Source organism: Physeter macrocephalus, unplaced genomic scaffold, assembly GCF_002837175.3.
Source record: "Physeter macrocephalus isolate SW-GA unplaced genomic scaffold, ASM283717v5 random_35, whole genome shotgun sequence".
NCBI lineage: Eukaryota > Metazoa > Chordata > Mammalia > Artiodactyla > Physeteridae > Physeter > Physeter macrocephalus.
The window spans coordinates 69,292-94,193 of NW_021145322.1; the positions used below are offsets into that span (position 1 = coordinate 69,292).

Sequence of the window (24,902 nt, forward strand, 5' to 3'; positions counted from 1 at the left end):
CCGCCGCAACTAGAGAAAGCCCGTGCACAGCAATGAAGATCCAACACAGCCAAAAATATAAATAAATAAATAAATTTATTTTTTTTTTTAAAAAGTACTGATCTGCCTCACAGCAATGAAGACCCAACACAGCCAAAAATATAAATAAATAAATAAAATTTTTTTTTTTTTAAAAGTACTGATATGCTTCAGCCAGTCACTAGAGCAGGCCACGTAGGACTTATGCTCAGAAAGCCAAGCAGTTTGAGTTACTGCTTGTCCTTGAAATTACAAACACTATTTTAAAAGGGGACACACAAACATACACACAGCAGTGAAGCTGCAGCATCATCTTCTAGCAGGTGGTCCCCACTGGAAAACTTAGTCATCCCAGACTTCTCGTTTCTAGTAGGTACCCTTGACTTGTCTGTACTGCCTCTTAAAGTCTTTGACCCTCCCGTCCTCTCCAGCCCTACAGCCAGAGCCCTGGTTGCTGTGGAGGCCCCCTCTGCTGACCCTCTTGCCCCCATTCCCATCTCTGGTCAGACGGCCTCCCCACGGTCACCAGAGGCATCCTTCTGTATCTGTTACTATTGCATCTAACAAAGTCACTCCGAAACCTAGTGACTTAAAATAACAGTAATCCTCACATTATGCATCTCCAGTGGTTTTGGGGGCCAGAAACTCAGGAGAGCCTTGGCTGGGTGGTTCTGGCCTGGGGTCCCATGCTGTTGTAGTCAGACAGCTGAGGCTGGAGCAGTGGGGACCCTGGAGCACGGGCCTGGCCGGGCGGCTCACTTGAGAGCCCCAGGGTCTCTTCATGTGGCTTTTCCACCTGGGCTCGGTTGGTCTTCCTTACAGCAAGGCTGTTTACATCGCCGCTTGGGGCTGCAGGCGTGGGTGTTCACCAAGCAAGGTGGAAGATGATTCTCTTTTCTGGCTCAGAAGTGACAGAGGTCAATCCTGCTACTCTGTGTTGATAAAAGCAGTCACAAAACTCTCCCCATTCCAAGGGGAGGGGACGCGGACTCCACCTCTCAGTGGAGGAATGACAGAGTCACATTGTAACGGGGCGAGGGGGTGGGAGAGCTTGCTAATAAGGCCGTTTCTGGAAACCGTAATCCGCTTCACCTTCTACGACACGACAGTATTCCTCTCGGTCCTCTGTGGAAAAACCTTCCGGGGCTCCTAATCCCTTCTGGAGAAGCACATTTCAAAGTTTTAAAGGCCAAACCAGCTGTACCTATAAAGTCGACAAACACAAGACGGCTGGGAGCAGCAAGGTTCTGTCCCCAGGCCTTGGAGCTCCGTGGAGCCCGGAGCCTGCTGAAGACACCACTGCCCTCTGAGGGAGGGTTTGGCTGTAACCCAGCCTTGCTGTGGGCCCTGGACCAGGGCCACACCCCACTGCGTTGCCTTCCTCCGAGCGCTCCTCGGCTCTCCTGGCCTTTCCTCGTCTCACTGCGCCTGCTGCCTCCGTGTCTGCCCGGGGCACCCCTGCTCAGCCCGTGATAACCGGTGCGTGTACCCCCTCTTCTGAGGCATCTTTTGCGGTTCCCTGCACCACTCATATGTACCTTTGCAAAACGTTTTTCATTTTTGTGGATAGGTGTGTTTATTGTATTAAGCTTTTTTGAGTTTATTGCAGGTTGGGACATGTCCTGTTCTCTGCATCCCCACCTGGGGACTGAATAGCTGTTGTTTGGTGATGATTTCCAAATTAGTCTCTGCCTTTTTGGTTCATTGAGTAGGTCAAGTTTCACAGTTATGCAAATTGCTGGCAACACTACCCAGTGTCTGAAAATTCCTTAGTAGATTTTTTTAAGCTGTAGTGTTTTATTTGACTTCTTATTCTGAAAAATTGTTCTAGTCTGTATTAACAGTTGTTTTACTTGTTGTAAGGTGATTTTTAAGCAGTTTGTGTGTTCCAGTCATGGGAAAAACGAGCAGAAAGTGAAACATTCCCCAGCTCACTTTATATTCTGAAAAAGCGCAACCAAAAATCTAAACCGACACCTTGAAGCCTCACCAGCTTAAAGCAGGGGAGCCGTCTCCTCCATATTCTGACATCCTACCAAGGACTCATCTTCTGTCTTTTTCTGTATAGATTTTGACTACACCATAAGTTCCTGGAGACAGGGACTTCGTTATGTTAACCATTCAGCGTCAAAAACAGTGCTTGTTACCTAGGAAACCCTCAAATAATTATTGCATGACTAATTGAATGGGCAGAGAATTATGGAGAGTGAAGTGAACTGATCATTCTTTTTATTTTTTTTTCCCTAAAATTTATTTATTTATTTATTTGGCTTCATCGGGTCTTAGTTGCGGCAGGTGGGATCTTTCGTTGCAGTGCCCGGGCTCTTCGTTGCGGTGTGCGGGCTTCTCTCTGATTGTGGCGTGCGAGCTCCAGAGCGCATGGGCTCAGCAGTTGCAGCATGCGAGCTCTCTAGTTGAGGCATGCGAGCTCAGTAGTTGTGGCGCGATGGCTTAGTTGCCCCGCGGCATGTGGGGTCTTAGTTCCCCGACCAGGGATTGAACCCTCGTCCCCTACATTGGGAGGTGGATTCTTAACCACTGGACCACCAGGGAAGTACATCATTCTTTTACTATTCACCTTTCAACCTGGAAAACGCCACCCATGGAAGGTGGAACTGGGAAAGCTCGTTTTATGAGGGAAGTGTCTAGGATCAGTTAGGGTTTCAAAGGAGCCATCACATGGAGAACCCTTGGTCATGGGGTGACAGTATACAGAATAATGGAAAGCCGGGAAATCCTAAGAATATAATTGATACATGAAGAAGTGCACATGAGTGTATTGTGAGCTGTGCCTCATCTCTGCAGCTTCTATGTCCCATTGCTCTAGACATCACACTTGCCTCGTATGATCATATGCCTCACATGATATGCTCTTTTGTGGATGGTTCCTTGAGGGTCAGGACTAGGTTTCATTCACTGCGCCTGGTTCAGGGCCTGGCCAATGGCCGGCACTCAAGGCTTGGTTGTTGAATTGAAACCTAGCTGTTGGCCTGCAGGGGGCTGTTGAAGGGCGGGGTGGGTGTGGTGGGTGCATCTGCGCTTAGACTGGGATACAGTGCACAGCCCACTAGAAGGACTCTTAGAGGCCCTCTCCCCAAATCCCAGACCATGAGGTTAAGTGAGCAGACTAGCTTGCACAGACCTCCAGTGACAGGGCAAACTTTGGACTCTGAGCTCCTAATTCCCAGTGTCTGTCCTTGTTTGCTCTTGCTTGTATCTTTTTCTATTACCTTTAAAAAATATTAAGTGAAGTGAAACCGTGACAGTGAAACAGAGAGCTCAGAAATAAACCCATGCATATATGATCAATTAATTTGTGACAGAGGAGGCAAGAATATACAGTGGGGAAAGGACAGTCTCCTCAATAAATGGTGTTGGGAAAATTGGACAGCCACATGCAAAAGAATGAAACTGGACCCCAGTCTTACACAATACACAAATACCAACTCAAAAATATTTAGATCCTTGATAACTATAAAGGAACGTATTAACATATATGTAAGTTTAAGCAACATGATATTATGAACATCCTTGAATCCATTATTCTGTGCAACACTTAGATGAATATCAACTTTCATCTTCCCCTAGTGGCTTCTTCCCTTATAACTATTCTTCTCACTCTTCTGAATTTTGTATTTAACATTCTCTTGTCTTGGCTAATAAGAAAGAAAGCCTTGCTATATTGGTTTAAAATACAGACATACACACGCACGCACAGTGTGTGTGATTCACAGAGCGTGATTGCTGGATTGTGTGGTAGGAGTCTGCTTAGTTTTGTAAGAAACTGCCAAACCGTCTTTGGAAGTGGCTGTGCCATTTTGCATCCCACCAGAGTTACTGTTGCACCACCTGCTTTTCAGCTTTTGGCGATAACAGAATTCTGGATTTCATTCATTCTCATAGATGTGTAATGGCACCTCATTTTAATTTGTATTTCTCTCTTGCCGTGATGTTGAGTGACTTTTCATGTGCTTATTTGCCATCTGTATATCTTCTGCGGTGAAACGTCTGTTAAGGTCTTTGGCCCATTAGTTTACACCTTTTAAGTAGTTTGACTTGAATCATTTAGGGTTTTCTCTTCTTGCACGGCCGAGGGAGCGCTTAGCTGTTTATGGAGTTTGAATACCTAGCTCCAGATGAGAGCAACAGGAAAGATTTCTGGGTTGGGTCGAGTGGGGCAAATGTTATAAAATACTTACATTTTAAAAATTGAAACACGTGTTTGCACACATACACAGAAAACACTCCCAGTCACATGCATACTACTGCGTTATTAAACAGTTCACATGTAGTAATCAAACCATTCCAACAACCCTGTGAAGTAGATACTATCCCCATTTTATGGATTATTGACCTTAAAAATAAAACAGCCAGTTATTTTACCAGTAAAATGGATTTATTCAGGAATTGCAGAGAATTGCAATTCAGGGACGGAATAGCAAAGACTATAGGCAAGTCCAGAAAACAAAGGAGAGGAACATTGTAGAGAAAAACGAAGTTGGGGTGGGGGGGTTGCTTAGAAGGAATGTCCATCAGAGGAAGGTGAGAGTTCAGGGTGGTGATGGCTTCCCATTGCCTGGGCTCGCTGCTGGATAAGGAGAAATCTTCTTTCCTCCTGCTGGCAATACAAGGTCCCTCTCTTCCTGTTGGGGTGTGTAATTGATGCCTAGGGCTGGTGCTCGAGAGCTCCCCCTCCTGGCCTCCTGACTCCATCTTAAATGTGGTTTGCTTTATTTGGTTTCACAGAATAAATAGAGGTTCCTGGAGGTTAAGAAATTTGCCCAAGGTCCTAAGTTAATGAATGGCAGAACAGAGCACTGAGTATAAGTCTCTCGAGTGTCAAATCAGTTTATCTGTGTTCTTGACCCTAGAAGTGGTGTTAAAATGTCTTCCCATGTCAGCTGGCCAGACCCATGTCCCCGGGGCCTTGGCTGGCATAGAAGGCACGGCACAAGTAGGGAATACCTGGTTGCTAGAATGTTTCACCAAGCAAAACAAGTGCTATAAGGTTTCTGGAGTGTGTGTGTGTTTCTTTGCAGGGTATAGCCAGTTTGTTGTGTGTCCCAGAATAAACTGTGACTGATAACCATCTTGAGCAGGGGACAGGTTTTTTGTTTTTGTTTTCTTTTCCAAAAACAGCCTGCTGTATATGCCACATGGATTACCTGGGAGTGAAACTGCTTCCAGTTAACTTATGTGTTATGTGTTACGTCTCTGATGTATACAAAGTGGGTCCTTGCGTCCCACAGCCTGTTTGTGGTTGATGTACCTTGAAGTGCAGATAGTTGAATTCAAAGGTTATATTTCATTACCACCAAATGTGGCATTTCCAGGATTACCTTGTATACTTTATAAAGATTCTTAAGCGTGTTGATTTAGGGCTTTCAAAAATCCTGAGATTGGTCTGAGCAGAGCAGATTCAGGATACAAATCAGATAGTGCCTCTGGTTAGTTGTGCTGGGGGCTCCACGTGCCTTACTTGCACTTCTTAGCGTTGCATGCAGCGGTCTCTTCATCATTTTCCTGGGCCCACCTTTCCCACCTTATTTCTGGTTGCTCTTCTTGAGCCTCTGGCCTTCCTTCTGTGTTACAGCCCACTGTACACTGAATCAATACTTTGCACCCTACCATACTCTCTACCGGTCTCACCCCCACTCAGTTCCTTCCTTCCTCTCTCCATTACTTATTGCATGTTTATGCTGACTGTCACGTGGTGGGTGGCTCTCAGTAAATATCTGCAGCATGAATATTAAATGAAGAGATTATTGTGAGAACGAGAGCAGTCTTTATCCTCCCGGGCCCCTGCGGCAGCACTGACCCCGATTTACGCGCTTGGTGTTCACTTTGCCAGCGAGAGCGAGCTCTCGACTGTAGGTGTTTCAGGTCTTGGTCTGTTTTGCCAGGGCCTGGCACCTGGGAAGATGGGCCCAGCCTCAGTAGAATGACGGAAGCACTTAAACATTTGTGCGCATCTTGCCGCTTGTTCTTCGCCTGGCTTTGTCCCTGGCTTGGAGCTCATCAAGGAACCTGGCCGGGTGACATTTCCTGACGTTCATGTCCAGGTTACAGCAAAGAACAGTGCCTAACCTGCCCCTCGAGCCTGCTCACTGCAGAACCAATTGGGAGTTAATACATCTGCTGGTCTGGAGAGCTGCTGAAGGAAGTTGATGAGGCTTTGAGACGGGGACTGAGCAAGGCAGCTTTCCAAACTCTCCAGCCCACTTCTACATGCTTTTGACTGTTTTTTGGATGCCTCCACTTGAGACAGACACTGCCATCTGGGAGGGACTCGCTAGTCTCCCCCCAGGAGCTGCGCCGGAGGGCCCACTGCAGACCTCTTGGGTCTGCAAAGCTGCAGCTGCCAGAATGCTTTCGAAAGGGGGGTTTTTGGTGTTTCTACTGGCAGAATGACTCAGACACTCCTGTCTCTCCTTCGACAGAGCGATCAGCAGCTGGACTGCGCCCTGGACTTGATGAGGCGCCTGCCTCCACAGCAAATCGAGAAGAACCTCAGCGACCTGATAGACCTGGTATGTGCCTTGTCCGTGTGGTCTTATTTGGGGCTGGGGCTCGTACTGGATTGCTTTTGTGTACCCTTTTCCACACACAACTCAGATCCCACAAGAGACCTCCTCTGTCTCCAACTAGACACCACCACTGGGTTATGAGATTCCTCCAGAGAGGAGATGGGTTTCCCATGATTGTCATTCTTTCAGTGCCACCTATGTAAATCAAGCCCAAGATGGGAGCTCTAAAGTTGAAACTACCTGTCCCTTTCCCCCCAGCTGCCTTCTTTTCACTTTTAGAAGCTTACCTTTAGGCCTAGGGAAGAAGAGGCCACACAGATCCAGCAGGTGTTCAGCAGTGCCTGGTTCCAGGCTTTACTAGTCTCTTTGCCATTGTGGAAGTCTCTCCAGCCAAAGCAGTACAAAAATCTAGCCTCTCAAATGCTTTGGTGGCTTCACTTCTATCTTGAAATGGCATAAAACACGAAAACGGGCTTTTAAAGAGCTCATCACATCTACTTTTTAAAATATTTATTTGTTTATTCATGCATATATATGGAATGATGGGTCTCAAAATGATGCCAGAGATTAACTGGCACCATAATGTTATTTGAAAATGTTCAGAGTATTCAAAAACACCTATAAAGCTATGGTAAATAATGAAAAGAAGTAAAATAAAATCAGGCCCCAGGAGCCAGCCGAGTTAGTAGATCATTTGGCCGGTGAGTTCTGGCTCCGGGTCGGAACCTGAGCCTCCCAGGTCGTCCTCTGTTCTTTTCACTGTGTCCCCCATCTTCTTGGATGTAATTATCAATTGCCAACCATTGCTCATCGACTAGATATCTTTTAAAATAGTAGCTTGAAAACTTGTTCATATGCTGTAGTGATACATTTAGTTCCGTTGTATGCATTCAGAACAGTTTTACTAGGGGAACACGTTACTGCAGAAGACTCATGTCATTCACAGATAAGACTCTCCGCAGCAGTCTGCAAGGTCCGTTGTGCAACTATTTGTGTATTTATAGAGACACAGACTCCCAATGAGAGGCAGCTCTGTGAACAGAGTTGAGCCTGTGGATGGAGTTGTGAACTTGCTTGCTTTTCCATGTAATAATTCAGGAAATGAGGCGGAGGAGGTTTCTCAAGGTAAATAGCCCTGATGAGAAAGCCAGCTACAGGTGCTTGTGCTGGAAGCACCCAAGCTATCTGCCCAGCAGTTTTAGATGCCTGTTAAAGAACAGAATGCTGAATTGTGATGCGAGCAAACCCACCATATGCTTGGAAGGTGGTGGGGTGGGGATGCCACACCCAGAGCCCCGGGCAGGGAGGGTGGGGCGACGCAGATGGCTGAAGTGGCCTTGATGAGTAAAGAAGAGGTCTGGCTGGCAGGCGCTTTCCTCCTGTCACTTCTTGCTCTGTGGGGTCTGATTCTCTGTGGCTTGTTCTCAGATTTTTCTGGGGGTGCTGTACATACATTTGGAGTTTTATGTGAAAGATCCTGATTTTTAAACATTGGCTCAAGCACTGGATGGTCGTGTGAAATGTGAGTCAGAGAAACGGTCTCTGTTGGGAAATGATGGAATATAAAGTTGGATGGGTAGGAGGTATCCTTGGAAGTCGGCAGGAGGGCTTGGATTTGATGTGGAATTGTTGCCGTCAGCCCACATCCTGCACTTTGGACACGGCGTGTTGTGCTAAGCGTTTTCCTCGCGTGGCCTCATTTAACTCTCAGCAGTCCTGTCAGGTAGCACCGCGAGACGCAGCCTGGGAGGTGCGGCGCGGCTTGTTTTTCTTGGTTGGAGAGTTTAGATTGAGCAAATGCGGAAGTGGGTAGGATCAGGTCCCTAACCTGGTCAGCTGCAGAGGCTGATGCTGCTTTTCCACTGAGCATGACAGTGTGCCCGGCTGCATTTAAATTCAGTTTGCCAATTCAGTTATTACTGTATTTTAGAAATAGACCAAGAATAGAAGTAAGAGATGAGCAAATTTTTCTCAGTAGAGTCTTCTTGGTGTTAACAGGCTATTTTGTTCTTATGGCAACTGAAATGTTTTCCTATAGCTGTGTCGCTTCTCTGTGACTCGCTCGTCACTGTTGCAGAGATGTGTGTGTAGCTACTTCTGTGGAAACCTGGTCAGCTGGTATACCAGTGCTGTCTATACCAGTTTTACTTGGGCTCAGCAGGGAAATTACAGCATTGATGGTGAATGAAAGAGCCGTGTCAAGAGCCGTGTCACCTTGGCCAGGTGAGAATGGTCCGGAGGGTTTAGTTTGCGGGAGGACACGTAGACCCAGGTTGACGTCCCACACTGTATCCGGCCCTGATGTGCGATGTGCAGTATGTGACATCCCAGAGATTACTGTCAGAGTGTGCTGTTTTCCCACTTGTAACGTTGTCATCTGTAGAATGTGACTGGAGAGGGGATGGAGGCAGATGTAGGTTGTGGGGTCCACAGCTACCATTTGTTGAACACCTGCTGTGTTCTCTGGACTGAGCTGGTTGCTGCTGTTTGTGTTGTTTATCATTTCATCTAGTTTTCACAGTACCCCTCTAATGCACGTAAGACCACTGCACCTTTACTGGATGATGTAGACTCTGAGGAAGAAGCAGGGTGGTACTCTGGCCAACCAGGCAGCACCGGGAATCCTCCTGCCGGGATAACTGCTGGGTACCTTTAGGTCGAATCACTTAACACTCAGAGCAACAGATTAAATATGGTGTGTCTCCCTCATCCGTCTGTCTTTCCTGTTTGGGGGAAAAATGTTAAATAATTTAATTCATTTCTAATCGGAAATATTTTAAACATAGATGTATTATGGAACATAATTTAAAGTTCACATAATTAAAAGAAAACCAGAGACTTGAAAGACGTTCCCTACTTTGAGCCAGGCCACTCAGACCGCGCAGTTCGCTCTGGTCCGCTGCTTCCTGGAGGGCCTGGGAGGCACCGACTTCCCCTCGCCAGGTTGTGCGGGACCCGCCTTGGGCCCCATCTACCTCCAGAGGCTGAGCAAGAGGCCGTGATGGATTCCCCTCGTCCAGGATGGGCTGGGGAGTTGGTATTCTCATTAATTTTTTAATTTGAAGTACGATGAGTGTCGAAATGGAAGTGGAGCCTGACTTTTCACTGAATTAGGGTCTGGTAAGGCATATGGCCTCGTTAAAACTATACTGAGATGCTTCAAAAGCCATTTGAGGCCCCTGCTATGCACTGTAATGCATAAGGAGCATTTGGGTTGGTTTTGTAGTCCTGGAAATTACTCCTTTGAATGTTTTTCTTTCATCACTGCTCTTTTTCTTCCATTTTCCCTGGGAATGACTGATTTTCGTTTTGTTCTGTTTTTCGTTGTTGTTTCTTTTTAACTGGATTTGCAAAATTCTTTCATTCCTGTAAGAGTCAGTTCGTGCTGAGTGTACCACTGTGGCTCTGAAGTTCACTTGTAGTTTTAGTTCCTTCCCAAAGCTGTAATTTTAGAGAACTCACCCTGTCATGGGTCTCCTAGAAGCAGTGCATCCGGGCCTTTGTTCCGTGTAATCTGGGATCAGTCACGTCTTCAGAGCAGCTGTCGCGCTGGCCCGGTGCATAGCACTGCAGTCACTCCTCCTGTGCTCACCTGCCGCAAGTAATGACAGGGAGGTGGAGGTGGTATTCTAAGACTGACGAGAATGTCCGGATTTGCCAGCAAACCCCATGAAGGGAACGGTCGGCGCCAGAGAAAATGTGGGGAACTTATCCGGTCCACCAGTGGTCCAATTACAGGGGAGTATTAAAGGGAAATGTGGCGTATGCTTGGCAGCTAGGCCGAGGCAGCCTGATTTATCATGCCAGATCGGTTTTCTTTTCTCTTTCTTCTTTCCACTGTCAGAGCTTTTTCTGCTTGGGATTATGATGCATGCTCTGATTGGTGGGAAATGACCTTCCTTTGCAGATGGCCAAAACATCATTTTATTACATATTAATCCCATTGTGCTAGAGCGAAGCCGCCGAAATCCGTTGTTAAGCTGTTTCAGAAATACCCACAGGTCCATGTGGGCCAAGAATCATGTGACGTTAAGATGCTCTCCCAGCTTCCTAAACTTTGACCTTCTATGGCTTTACTCTGCACACTGGCAGCAAGAGCCAGAACTTCTCCGTTGGGGTGTATTTTGAGCCCTGAGCTGAGGAAGGAGTTTGTTTCTGCAAATTGGCACCCAGCAGGCCGCCGTCCTTTGCCTTTTTAAGAGCAAACCAAAAATAGACCTAAATCTGTTTAACCAAGTGGAAAAGTCTTTGCTTGCAAACGTTGGTCACTTCATTTTTTAATTCCTTCTCTCTACTTTGCTTATAGCCACACGAAGATCCAGCTCTTGGGTGTCCCCCAACGAGAGGGAAAGCACCCAGGCCATCCCTCCAGGCCTGTGGGTTAGAGGTGGAAGAGCCATCCTGATGCTCTGAGCAGGGAGTTGAGAGCTTGATCGGTTTTCATTTCAGCATAGTTCTTTTTAGCAACCATAATTGCCCTCCAGAAATAGAAAGGGCCAGCCTCAGCAGTGCCTGTACTTTGAACAGCTCACAGAAACTGTCCCACCTGTAGGTAGTGCAAGGTCTGCAGGGAGATTACCACTTGACAGACTAGAAGGCTGGCATGCACGGGGCGCACCTGGACGTGGGGGATCCTAAACCAGTGAGTGGAGACCTCCAGCTGGTGCTGCCAAGACCTGCTCTCCGTGCGGGAAGCAGCCCATGGAGCCAGGCTCACACACACCTTTGTGACTGAAATTTGAGGCTGATGTTATTATTTAACAGTCATTAATATCATTGATTATCTGTCTCATCTCTGCTAAGCATTGTTAGTTTCCAGTCCCTAATAGCTGAACCTAGGAAATCTGGAACTGATTTTCCCAGTGATAGCTGTGTGGAGTAAAACTCACAACTCAAACTCAGTTCTGTCCCCAGAGGATGAAGATGTGCCGGGCCCCGGGGACCTTAAGGCCAGACGTGATCTGGTTCATCTGTGGTCAGGAGGGACCAGGCCCGTGTTTTCTTCCTGCCTGGCTTCCCAGTTACCGTCACTGTTTAAGATAGTCTCGTTACCAGCATGTTTTCCTCCTTTGTTTCAAAGACAGCATTTAAAATGTCTTCCTTCTGAAGAGGTCTTAGACTAAATAGGCGAAAAGTGAGTGGGTTCAGTCCACATTTACTGAGCACCTCCTGCGAATCCGACGTGGCGCTCGACCCGGGAAGAAGTGCAGCCTTTCTTCCTCGTCTTCTCTTCCACAGGGAAAAAAAAATGCAGGGATCCTAGAGCTTGATCCGTGATAAAAATGACCTTGGCCGGATCCTCTCAGCCCTTGGGTCTGGGCCAGCTAATCAGCTCTGAGGACAACTGTCAAGAGTTGCGGAACTGAGTTATTCTGCCTACAAGCATTTAACGTCTCCCTGTGCCAGACACCATTCTGGGTGCCGGGGGTACGAGATGAGAGGCCTGGCTCCGCAGAGCTGACATTTAGTGGGGAATTCAGGCAAGATTTTCTGGAAGGTGGAAGGCTTGGCCACGCCAGCTTTGCACGCTGTATCTCCCTCACAGATCACAGCAGGCACGATTATTTGTCTTCACTTCTGCGTAGAAGTAGTCTCGGCTCTCCGGTGAGTTTCGCCCTCCCTTCTGCCTCCTTGCTGGCCACCTTCCTCCTGGCCTCTTACTGTTTCTCAGATTCTTTTCCCAAAGCGTTCCTGACAAAGTATTCCTGACAAGAGCAAACACTTATCTTTGGAGTTCTGAGGGCAAAGCCAAAAGTGGCTGCCTCTGGCAGAGAATTTTATGTTTTGTCTTTTTAAAAAAGAATTGCATTCCGGTTCATAACATGCCCACATACAAGACGTTTTAACATAAAAAGAACACTTTCTTCACCGAAGCCTCGAGTCCAGTTGGCGCTCCAGGAAGTAGGGCACTCCATCCCCACGCCCTGGTGCTCTGGGACCTTGTTGGAGATGCTCAGCCGGGCTTTGTGCCCGGGCCTGCCCACGGTGTTTCGTTTCCCTGCTGTCGGCCCCAGGGAGCCGAGGGGAGAGGGGCTCCCGACCCTGGGGCCAGGGCTCTGTAGGCCTGCCAGGCCCAGGCGAGGAGGGGGCCTTCGCTGGTACCTGGGCAAGTTCCCTGTGGGTTTCTGTCGGAGGTGGGAGCGCTTGGCTTCCACTCTTGCATTTGTGGTGGGGTCTACAGGGAAGTTTTCTCCCCCAGGCCACATGTTGCCTCTGGAGCAGGCGCAGGGGAATGGATGGAATAGTCGGTAATTATGCAGGGACCCCTGAAAACGGTCTGTCGCACTGATGTTTCTGAGCTCGTTCTGAGCTTTCCTACAGACGACTGTGCTGCAGTTTCGACTTTACAGGGCGAAAAAGCATTCCAGCCAAGGGCCCCCAGCAGTATTTTAATGAACTCCATTCCTTGGAAAGTTGTGGTGAGCCTTTTCATGCAGACGTTTTGCTCTTTGAATGGACTGCAGCTGTAGTGACTAAAGCACGGCCGAGGGAGAAAGCGGACCCCGGACTCAGGGTGCTGGGCCGGCCCTCTGTTCCCCACCCAGGGTGTCTCTGCGGAGGGAGGTGGCCTTTCACGACCCCAGCCTGTTGCTGAGGCGAGGACTCTGCCACCCGATGGTGATTTATGTTAAGGTGGAGCTAGGCAGCCCTTCTAAACTAGGGCTAAATGTCGTGATTTGCTTAGAAAGAGGAAATGGGGCTTCCTGGGGGACCCTCACCCGACCGCCCCCCCCCATAGATATGGCTGGAAATTTTTTGAAATTCTGATGAGTTCTGTTATATGCAGAATAATAGACCCGCATTTGATCCAGTTAAGGAGGACGTGAATTGCCTCCTGAACATGCAGTCCAGACCTGTTAAAACTTGAAACCGAATGAATAAAGGAGAAGAGTACAGGGTCATTTGCTTTCTTGTGTGTGTGTGTTCCTCGGGGAGCAGGGGCAGCTTTGCTCCCGGAGACTGTCCTGAGCATTCTAGAACAGTTGAGGCAGATTACCCACTATGGCTGCGGGCTTGAAATTCTCCAGAGCTGGGAGATTTGAAAGTTAGTTGTCTCCCATCCCCCTTAATGTCAGCCACCCAGTAGTATGCTTTTGTTATTTTTCATAGGATATTATAGAGTTCAAAATAAAAATTATTTTTTGTTGGGTCTCAGATTTAGAATTTGCTTCTCCCCTCTTTTCATTCTTCATAAAATCTTTTTCAATGGATGACATAGGAAAATAGCTTTCATGGAGATCCATCAGATGTCAGAAGCACTGATATATATGGGCCTCGTTATTAATACATTTCATCCATTACCTTGTTTAATCTCCACGGCCGCTCTGTGAAGTGCGGAGGGGGGGGGGGTCCCTTTTTATAGATGAAACTGAGAATGTCCCAGCACCCCATGAGTCCCATACCTGATCCGTGGACATAGGAAAATAAATTGCTTTCATGGAGATCCATCAGATGTCAGAAGCACTGATATATATGGGCCTCGTTATTAATACATTTCATCCATTACCTTGTTTAATCTCCACGGCCGCTCTGTGAAGTGCGGAGGGGGGGGGTCCCTTTTTATAGATGAAACTGAGAATGTCCCAGCACCCCATGAGTCCCATACCTGATCCGTGACCGAGAGGAGAGTCTTGTCCGTTGAATTGCTGTCTTTAAAAATGAAAACATTACAGTATGTCATTTCACATAGGTCCTGCTAGGGCCAGACTGTCTTCTAAGGTGAAACTATAAAAGACATTTGTGATGGGGGCAGGGTCGGCACCGTGGAACTTGTTAGGTACCTCAGGAAAAAAGACGTGTAGAATCTCTCTTCTATCTCCCGGTATGAAGCCCTTTCAGAGTTCGATGAGCAAAGAAACTGCTGCCCGATTCTGCACGGCCTGGCTGTTGGAGCAGCTGTGCCGAGGTGACTACCTCCAACCCCCCAACACACACACACACACACAGACACACACACACACACACACACACAGACACACACACACACACACACACACACACACACACACACAGTGTGCACTGTGTCTGTTGGGGGGTGGCCTGCTCTTTACAAAAGCATGTTGCCCAAACCCAAGTAGTATGTCCCTATCTCTTCTTGTGGTTAATTAAGCCAGTCTAAAAGTTTTAGGAAAAGCAAGTTCTTGCACTGCAGGATCTAAAGGGATGGGTCCGGAAAGTGACTGCTTTTAAATCGAACGTACCAAAGTTAGCATACACACCAGCATAAACCGGTTAGAATATATAAGGTGCCAGGGGATGGGAGGGCAAAATCCCACTTGTAACAGCAGAACAACATGCCACCTAGGAATAGGCTTCCCACAAGGCAAGTCGGCCGTGCGTGAAGAGCCTGCATGGTTCGGAAGTAAGGGCAGAGCGGATGCGGTCCGAGAGCTCAGAAACAGGCCCCGGGATGTAAGAACTTAGGGGGTATTACAAGTGATAGTCACGGTTCACTGCGAGAAAAGAATTGATTCTTCAATAAAATTGCTGGAATGGCTAATAGTTTTGAAGGAAAACAAGCTGAATATCTATTGCATGGCACGTACTCATACTCCTGATGGATTAAGGAACTAATATTAAACGAACATGAAAGAATCAGAGGGAAAAGGTCAGTGACGTTTGATGTTGAGGTTGCGGGGGGAGGCTTTTATAAGGCATAGAAGCTAATGCCAATGTGATGGCTTTGAAATATGCAAATTTAACTTAAAAGTTTAATCAAAAAAAAACTTAAAAGGCGAAGAACAAACTCTGAAAAATACCTGTAGCCTCTGGCAAAGACTGCATCTCCTTAAATCTTCAGAAAACACCTTCTGAGGTTGTTGCTGTCTGTCATCCATCCCTACTAGGCGGAAGCAACAGCAGGGGCTTCGGCAGCTTGTCCAAGGTCACCAGGTAGTGGTGAAGGAGCCAAGCTGTGAACCCAAGCAGCCCAGGGCCCTCAGCCGCTGTGCACCGTTGCCTCCACTAATGAGAAAAGTAGGAATGCTGTGTGGGACAGAACAAGATGTACAGGGGAGGCCGTGCAAAGGCCTAATCCGCAAACGAAACAAGATAGGCTGGCTGGGAGAGTCTCCTTCACTGCTGACCCCTGTTTCTGCTCAGTGGATGGATTTTATTTCCTCCTGGATGCAACTTACACTTCTCCCGACTTTCATGAAATTGGTCAGCTCACCTTGGTGTTGAGCCTCTTGAGGAACAAAGACAGCGAACAATTGAGGAAACGTGGCGCATTCTAATGACCTTCTAGGAGCGTCTCCTCCAGATTGTCATGTTGAAGGTTCTGAGAAGTCCTGCAGTTAGCAAAGGAAAAGGGAGAAAAGAACCCGTTTTCCTTTAACTCAGCATTTCTCTAACTCACTTGCATGCAGTCCACTTCGGAAAACACTGGTGTCCTGGAAAAGTTCATAACCTGCACGTCAGAAGACCTGGATTCTAGATCCGTTTGGGCAGTGGTCCTAAGTGTGATGTTTAATTTTCATAACTGCTTGGTAAAGTGTCATGGAAAGAAACGGCTTTTCTCGCTGCTTTTTTCAAATAGAGAACTAATTCCTTCAATAGGAGAGAGGAAGCGCTGCGTACATTAAGCAAGTCTTATTGGAAGCCAGGAGGCCTGGGGTGTGGCGTTGGGTGCCACCAGCTTGCTCTGTGGCCAGCAGGTCTCTCTGGGTCTCCGGCTCCTCCTCTGTGAAGTGAGGGCCGGATGGTCTCAGGCTCAGAATCTGAGTTCTGTTGCCCAGCACTAAAAGAACATCACCATGGATACCCTTGTGTCGATGTCACTGCTTTCAGGATCCCCTTTTGCTGGCAGAAGAGGCTTCGATTTCTCTCGGGTCTGTGAGAACATAACCTGCCCCGAAGCGTAACTCTGGGGAGAAAGGCGAGCAGGGGGGGCCCCTGGCACACACCCCCTCCCCCGCCCCTCCGGTCAGGCGGAGCGAGGCGGACCCGGCTTGAATCCCTCCTCCTCGGCCGCCTTCCAGGTTTGCGGGGCAGGTCACCTCACCTCCCAGAGTTGCCTCCAGTACTCAAGATTGGCATAAGAAACCTGCGTTCCCGGGGCAGTTGTGAGGGCTTGGGAGTGTGTATGAAGTGCTAACGTGTGCAGGAAAGACAGGTGCTTAAAAACACGCTCACTGATGCTTTTACTACCTTCACTGGCTTCCGAGGACCTGTTTGCTAACCCCCGGGTTCTGCCTGCCTAGGGGCTGCGCCCTGACGTTCCACGCAGCCTTCCTGGCTGTTTTCACAGGTGGACACAGCCCCGGCTTTGATTGCGTGGGGGTGGGGTGTTATGACCCAGCGCACGATTGTAAGGACTTGGTTGGTTTCACCCGGAAGGGAGGCGGTGACGAGGCCGTCCATTTTACATGGGCGTGGACACCCACCGCTCCCTCACTCGCCACCTTTCCTGAGTTCTCAAGTTGGGATCCCTGCACGGAAGCTGGGGAACGCCCTTGCCCGCCACCCCAGAGCCAGTGGAGCGGGCCAGAGTCAGTCTGTGGCTGACGGGCTTTGTGACTAGTAACAAGGCCTGTCATTCCACAGAGGCGGGGGTAATCTGAGAGCACACTTCTTGGTCTGCCCTGGCGGGGCGTGGGCTCCCTGGGTGGCGTGGGTCTCTTCCACTCCCCTTGCCCATTGCTTGGGCGGCCACTCTTCTCACTGCTCCAGGTAGTTGGATGGTCTTACGAGGTGGAGAGGGGTTTTAAGGTTGATCTCAATGTCCAAGGACAAGCCAGCTGGCATTGTCACCTGCCAGGTCACTTGACCTCATGACCTTCACTCCAGCCATCCAGGGGTGCCACCCACGTACCCCCCTGTATATCATCCAGTACAGGCCAGCCGCGAGCTCTCAGTCCCCAGGATCCCTTTCTCTATTATCCAGTGTCGTGCTTTTTCATGCCTTCACTTGGCATTCACTTTACATTTGCACCTTATCAAGACTGCTCATTTCTTTTCCCTGGCTTGAAGCCCCGTCTCTAGTTTTTATCTTCCTCCTCCCCGCTGCCAGTGTAACCCCCAGACACCCCTTTTCTCCAGCTGGAGAACCCCCAAGTCCACACCTGAGGGTCTTTCACAGTCAGCCGGCAGTGGTCCTCTACTCCATGGTTTCTGTCCCCTCTTGAGCCTCTCCTGAGTCTGCTTCTCGTGGTGGGGAAGCTATTTTAGCATCTCACCTGCTCTTGCCTGTTCATACCCCCAGTGCCTGCGCCACCAGCCAAGGAGTGGAAGTTTGGGGCGTGGGCTGGAAGCGGAGTGCCTGTTTATTTTGTACTCTCCTCCGGAACAGATTGGTTATTTAATGGTTCCCTTCTCCCCGTCCCCCCCTCTCCCCCTTACACTGCCATTTGCCAGGTTAAAGCAGCCTATTTTCGTATACTTGGAGATCAAGCTTCTGTAAAATTCTTGGTTAGGTGTTTGTAGGGCAACTCTTAGTCTGAGACCGGATGGCCGACATGTCTGCTAAGGAGCAGTGGGGTGTGATTCAGTTGAACGCCTTGCAGTCTGAAGCCCCAGCCAAACTCTGCTCTCATCTTCATCACGTCCTAGCTGTGTGTCCTCGGAGCCTTGACTTCCCCGTCTAGGAGGTGGGCCTGACGACCCTGACCTCGAGAACTAGAGATCATGTATGTAAAGCTTGAGCATAGTACCTGGCTTAGAGGGGCTGCGTGGGGTTCTGAGGTCACATCAGATTTGCACGAGTGCAGTGTGGTCAGCGTGCAAATGAATTGAAACCGTGCTGGTCTCCTGTCTTTAATTGATAACCATCAGATGCCAGAGACTCTTCTAGACACTTTATACATTTACCACAAGGTTAGTCTTCTATAGCCCCATTTTACAGATGAAGAAACTGAGAAACTTAATGAGTTGGTCAGAGCCAAACAGCTGATTAGTAAGTAGCAGCGTCAGGGTCCCCAGGCCCATCCAGTCAGAATCCTGCCCTTCTCCTGCCTGCTGGCTCTGCCCACAGCTCCCCCAGGAACAGCTTTCTCCTTGTCACTGCAGGTCCCAGCAGACGGCTGGCTCTGAACGCAGATGGAAGCGTCCACGGTAATGCTCATATGGTCCCCACCTCCAGGCAGCGGCTGCCACCACCCAGCAGCACCGCCGTCCCTGTTTTTTTTGTTGTTGTTGGGGGATTGGAGGCGGGGGGAGGCTTCCCATTGCTCACGTAAAGGAGTAAGAGCTTCGGAAAGGGTGCAGGGGTGAGGGATGATTCCACCCTCCTCCATTTTTGGGTCAGTGGCCCTCATCAGGCCGGACACTTTTTATTCATTGGTCGGACGGTTCACGGTTGCCCCTTTGCCACATCTGTTGCTGCCTTCCTGGGCCCGTCACACTCACAATTAAGGTTCATTAGAGACCCTGTCAATCACAACATGCACAGAACCTGCCTGTGAGAGGCCTCACGAAGGGGCCGTCCAGCCTGTGGCCCCCCCTTTGCACATGATTACCGACCAAACTCTGGGTGTGTGGTGAGCAGGAGAAGAGCTATGAGTGGCACTTGTGACACTCCAGACTTCCGGGTCCTCGCGGGCCCGTTACCTTCTACGTAATTGAAACCTTTAAGCTAAGAGCAGAATTGATGTTAGAGATGGTGCTGGTAGGAGTTATGTCAGATGGAGGCTTTGGAACAAGTATTTGACAGCAGGCTACTCAGAGGAGAGATTCGAAGCCAAATATAGAAGAGATTTAATTATCGTTAATCTCCCTGTCCCCTCTTTCTGGAATGTACAGACACACTTAATTACTGTTGACTGGAAGCTAAAATAACACTCTGAGGGTTCAGAACAGAACCTTTTAGGAGATTTGCCCCGGGCTGGAAACGATTATCCTTCACACGAGTGGGTTTTCCTCTCTTTTCTGTGTGTTGAGAACAGTTGGGAGTAGGGATGTGCACCGGGCAGTGTAAGTTGCTCACCTACTACTGCCTCCCCAGCATTGTCCTCCCTGTTTCACTGAGCTTCCTGTTTCTCAGCGCTGTCTGTTAGGGAAGCCACATCTCCAAGTTGTGTCACACAGCAGGGGTTGGCTTAGAGCACTTCCTGTTGCTGGTGTGCTGTAATTTTGTATTATTAGCACCCAAGGGCCCGCTGGATTGGAAGCACCTGTGGGATGTAACCACGCACGTCCGTATCTCCAGACCCTGCGCGGTGCCTGGCCATGTCGTCGGTGCTAAATAAATATTAGTTAACCATCCAATAAACCCGCCCATCCCCGAACTCTGCGAGGGGAGGGGGCATATTATGCTTCCTATGCTGCGTCATCTGAGGCGGAGAGATGCAGGGAGACAAAGATGCTGTGAAGCTGAGACGTAACGCAGGAGACCTCAGCCCCGCGTGCCCAGGGCTGGCGGCCCTGGCAGGTGGCAGTACTCCGAAAGGCGGTAAATCATCTTGAGTCTTTAAGACCACGGGAGTCCGAGTTAGCGGCCTCTGGGTGTGCCCTGAATTATCCAGGTGACCTTGAGTAGGCGACTTCAGTTCTCTGTGCCTCAGTTTCCCCGTTTAAGCAAGGAAGCGAATGATGACTTTGCCTCATTCTCAAAGAGGGCAGCTGTGAGGACTGAGTAGCGAGGCTCAGGGGCTTGGGGCGGTGTCGGGTTGCAAGCGAGTGCTCAGTGTCAGAGCTATAACTGCTGTGACAATGAAAAAGAAGATGCTGGCCGGCTCTCCTCGCGGCCTTGATGACAGCAGGTAGTGAGTGGAGGAGAGGTTCAGTGACAGAGCAGCTTGAATTCTTGGCCTTGCCCGTTAGAGTTCAGCTGTCCTTTTTTTGGTTTGTTTTGTTTTTTTTGCGGTACGCGGGCCTCTCACCGCCGTGGCCTCTCCCGTTGCGGAGCACAGGCTCCGGACGCGCAGGCTCAGCGGCCACGGCTCACGGGCCCAGCCGCTCCGCGGCACGTGGGATCCTCCCGGACCGGGGCGCGGACCCGCGTCCCCTGCATCGGCAGGCGGACTCTCAACCACCGCGCCACCAGGGAAGCCCCAGCTGTCCTTTTAAGGAGGAGTGTGCCCCTTGTCAGAGTGGTCTGCTTTTCCCACTGGGCCCTGCCGGTGGGTGAGTGCTTCCTGATCAGGCTCTAGGAGATGCTGCCGGCTCCCCGCCGGGAAGGGGGCGGTGAGGCGGGCTCAGGCCTCCTCAGTCTTAACGCCAGTACCTCTCGTACTTTACCTCGTGGGTCTCGACAGTGAAGGCCTTAGTAAGCATGCGTGTGACGGCTGGGGGTCCAGGAGAGAGGCAGGCCCCAGCGGCGTTGGGTGCGGCTCAGAAAGTTGGAGACCGGTGGAGTGCGCCCAAAGTGGTCACTTGGGAAGAGCGCTGCCCACCCCCATCCAGCCTGTCGGCTGAAGGTGTGTTTATCCTCATGTTAGAGCAGTCCAGTGAACACTCTCTTGCTGCTACCCCACCCTAGATCACTGGCTGCCCCTGCCAGCCTCTGGACCTCCGTGCCTATAGCCCCCCACCTGCCCCAGCTCGCTGTCTGCAGCCAGAGTCGCCATTCCACACGTGGTGCCGGTCGTGACCCTCCGCGGCCCTTCACGGCTCCGCAGTGTCATCAGGGCCGAGCCCAGACAGCGCTCTGGGTTTGAGAACTCTTGATGGGGCCCCGTCCACCCCTCCTGCCTTCCCCACGGCCCCTCTGCTCCAGCCATACTGACCTGCCCTAGGGTCTCCCAGAGGCCCCGTGGCCTGTCTTGTTGGGTCTTTGTCCGTGCCGTCCCCTTTACTGGGAACACATCTCACACCCACCCTGCTTGTCCGGCAGCCCGCCGCTTGGGCCCCACCCTCCACCCCCTGCCACCTCATCACCCGGCCAAGGCGCTCACCTTTGCTCTCGGCGGGAATGGCTTAACTATAGGGATCTGCCGCTGCCCACTCGGCTCTCTGAGGGCAGGGAGCTCATGGCTGCTCTGTTCACCTTTGTATCCCCAGGGTGTGGCACGTGACGGACACGCAGGGAAGGCTTGTCGGAGCCCCTGCTGAGTGCTAGAGCCTGAGCTGAAGCCCTGGGGTCAGAGTGATAAGTGCAGTGAGATTTGTCCTCAGAGCGCGCACAGGCATGGGGCGGGAGGGGGAGCAGATGGATACCCAGGTGGATCCACTAGAAGGAGTCCCATGAGAGGAGCGTAGCGTTCTGTGGAAGCACCACCGAGGGGCACCAGGCCCACCCTTGGTGGGTGGCTTTCCGGGAAGGCTCCTCGGAGTAGGTGGAGCCTGAGGCAGCCTAACAGGGCGCTAGGAAGGGAACCAGCCAGGCCGAGGCTGAGCAGGGGCAGTGTGCTTCCGTCCCGATCACAGCCCGTGAACCGATGCCTGATGAGCCGTGGGCACTGGCTCAGGCCTTGTGGATCCCTTGCCAAAAAGCAGGTGATGGGCGCACACTCCAGTTTTGCTGAGAATCAGCTGTTGGTTGCTGCTCAGACTTGCTAGGTGGATGAGGGAAGGGACGGAGATCAATTGACTACCTGTGATTTCAAGATCAGGGCTGGGAAATGGTTACTCCACGTGCCCGTCTGCCTCTGGAAAAGCCCACATCAGTCCTCTCCTGGGAAGCAGTGAGCTTGCTGGCCAAGTGCTTTATGGAGCTGCCAGTGCCACCGGCCTTTATCTTGTCTGATCTCACAGACACCTGGGACTTTCTGAATCCGATCAGTCAGGCGTTCTGTCAAGTCCAGGCGCCTCCTTTGCAGCTCTGGTCCGTAACAGCTGCTGCCCCTCAGGGAACCCAAAGTAAACTCTTGACTTTCCGTTTTTCCTGAACTCTCTTAGATTTTGGTGGTGGAGAGGGGTGCAAAGTCTATGCCTTTGTTCCTGATCCTTGTTACCCTTATACTTTAAGATTTGGTAACTCTTCTTGTGACTGCTGGGAATCCTCACACAGGGTATCCTCCAAAGTAGAGTTTAATTACCTGTGCCCCAGTGCTGCATTGAATGTCACCGTGTCCCCAAAGAAGAGTATCAGCATGGGTGTCGGCCGTTTGGGGAAGACCTTTGCTCTGCTCCCGCCCCTTGGGAGTCCAGGTGTTCCATTTGGATGGAGCAGGGGATATCATTTTTCCATTTTATTACAGATCATTTGCCCAAGTGCAGGATATTCAAGTCCACTGGAAATACTTGTGAGAGTGCTGTATAATACATGCAGAAATAGTCCCTAGGTCTGGGCGGGGGGTTGCCCAGGGGTTAGTTTTCCCTTGAATCATGTTTTTGCCTTAAAACTCCTTTTGCCAGAAGAGCTTTCCTGCGTGCTGTCGGTGGGAAGCACCCTTAGGAAGGAGAAAATCCAGCCTGTCTTCTCCCACGGCCCGGTGGTCCTCTTCTGTTGCTTTAAGGGATCACCGGGACCACTGAAAGGTGGCAGGGGACAAGACCACGTGCTTCCTTCTGGGTGAGAGTGTCAAGCAAATTGGAACTTGTTGATTACCCCATTGCTTTCCACATTCTTTCCATTCCGGAGACCACGGGGAGATGGGCCGACGCTCCCCAGGCTTTGCAAATCTTTCCCTAATTAAAGGGCCTCCCAGCTGCGTGCATAGCTCTTCTGCCTCAAATCTCTGCCCTTTGGTGTTTGTGTTTAAAATTCCATCTTTCCGAAATGTTTGCCACTCAGCAAGTCTCCTTGAAAGCCCGCACTCTTGTTTGAGGGAAGTTTTTTCCTTTTTGGCTTTGATTCTGCCTCTGTACAGGAAATTTAAGTCTCTTTGGAATTGCGTGCACAGATGCTCTTTGGCTGTTTGTTGTTGTTACTCTCGTTGTCTGTATCTCACCACGGCACTGGGAGGTGGCAGCTGGTGCTGCTGGTGGCCATGCTGTTGTAACTTCTAGGTGGATGAGGACAAAAGAGCTTCGTCCTCCAGTGCTTCTGTTTAATGGGAGCCGTGCTGCAAGGCCAGGGAAGTACTTTAGAAGGAATCTGACCTAGGTAAGGATCGGGATGTGTTAGCAGGAGGCTAAGCTCTCCTCAGGTGAAGAAGATACCTGGTCCTTGTCAGCTGGAGCCGGAGGCACAATTCATCAGAAATGCACAAAGACCCCTTCCTTGGCCTTGCCCTAATAGAATTCTCCAGTAGGAGGTCTGTCTAGCGCCTGCCTTTCAGGAACTGTATGGCATCCTGTTGCTGGGGGGGCTCAGAGAGCAGAGTTTTGTGAAATGGTCGGAGAGCTTCCATGAAGAGGTCTGAAGAGTCTCTCTCTAAGTTAGATCCTGCCCTCTGGTTGATGAGAAATATGATGCAAGTGAGTTGGAGAGAGATTCTACTTCCCAGGACCAGAAGAGGCAGAAAGCATTTCCTTTCTGAGGGCCGTCAGGAAGCCCTGTGCAGGCTGGCAGGCACTGGCCCTGGAGGGGGAGTGCCCAGGTCACGCCCTTAGAGCACGTCCAGTTTGGGAGACAGATTTAAACCCTTGAGCAGAGGGTGGCACACTCAGCCTGCTTTCCCCAACCTTTGAAGTCGGCCGAGAACAGGGTCGGCGAGGAGCAGCTGCGGGTCCTGCCGGCTCCGGGCTGAGGCCACCCGGCAGGAGCCTCGGATCAGTGAAGGGGACACTCAGGTTGATAAAGGTCTGTGCCATGGGGAGCAGGAAAAACTGGGCTTCCCTTTAGGGAATAGGACTGGGGCAGGGGCCTCTGGGGGCAGGAGAGCACTCCTGGAAGGGTGGGGGGTGGTAATTTGGGTTTTACAAATAGAGAACTTTCCTAAGAATTTTAAATTTGAACTGGAATTCAGGGGAGAAGCGCTTGCAGTCAGTCACAAGCTTTTTTCTTCTTCCTCTGTCGTGGGTCATTCACACGTGTGCACCTTGGAGACAGGCCCAGGGCTTAAGTCAGTTTGGGGTCTCACCAAGTACCTTGCTCAGTAGACATTTTGTTTTAGGAAAAACGTCACAGGCTTTTTTTGTAGAACGTCACAAACTTTTTTTTTTTTTTTTTTTTGTGGTATGCGGGCCTCCCTCTGCTGCGGCCTCTCCCGTTGCGGAGCACAGGCTCCGGACGCGCAGGCCCAGCGGCCATGGCTCACGGGCCCAGCCGCTCCGCGGCACGTGGGATCCTCCCAGACCGGGGCGCGAACCCGGTTCCCCTGCATCGGCAGGCGGACGCGCAACCACTGCGCCACCAGGGAAGCCCCGTCACAAACTTTTGATGAGTTCATACAGCCATATCCTGGATGGTCGTAGAGATGATAAGTAAATAAACTAAGTCTTGCGCTGTGAAACTTTGTAGGATCTTAACACTGGAATGAACCTTACTGGTCATCTAGTCTAGTGGTTTTCAGACATTTTAAAAATTAGTGGAGGGCTTCCCTGGTGGCGCAGTGGTTGAGAGTCCGCCTGCCGATGCAGGGGATACGGGTTCGT

General features: G+C 50.2%; 1 protein-coding gene across 4 annotated transcripts in view; it reads left to right on the forward strand.

The window, feature by feature from the left end:
* The window catches only part of CAPZB (capping actin protein of muscle Z-line subunit beta), a 137,774-nt gene that overhangs the window by 57,575 nt on the left and 55,297 nt on the right, over positions 1–24,902 (forward strand). For all 4 annotated transcript variants that reach the window (XM_028483473.2, XM_007104588.4, XM_007104587.4 and 1 more), the window contains one exon: positions 6,459–6,548. In XM_028483473.2, the coding sequence (XP_028339274.1) occupies positions 6,459–6,548 (90 nt within the window). The remainder of the gene's footprint in view (positions 1–6,458; positions 6,549–24,902) is intronic.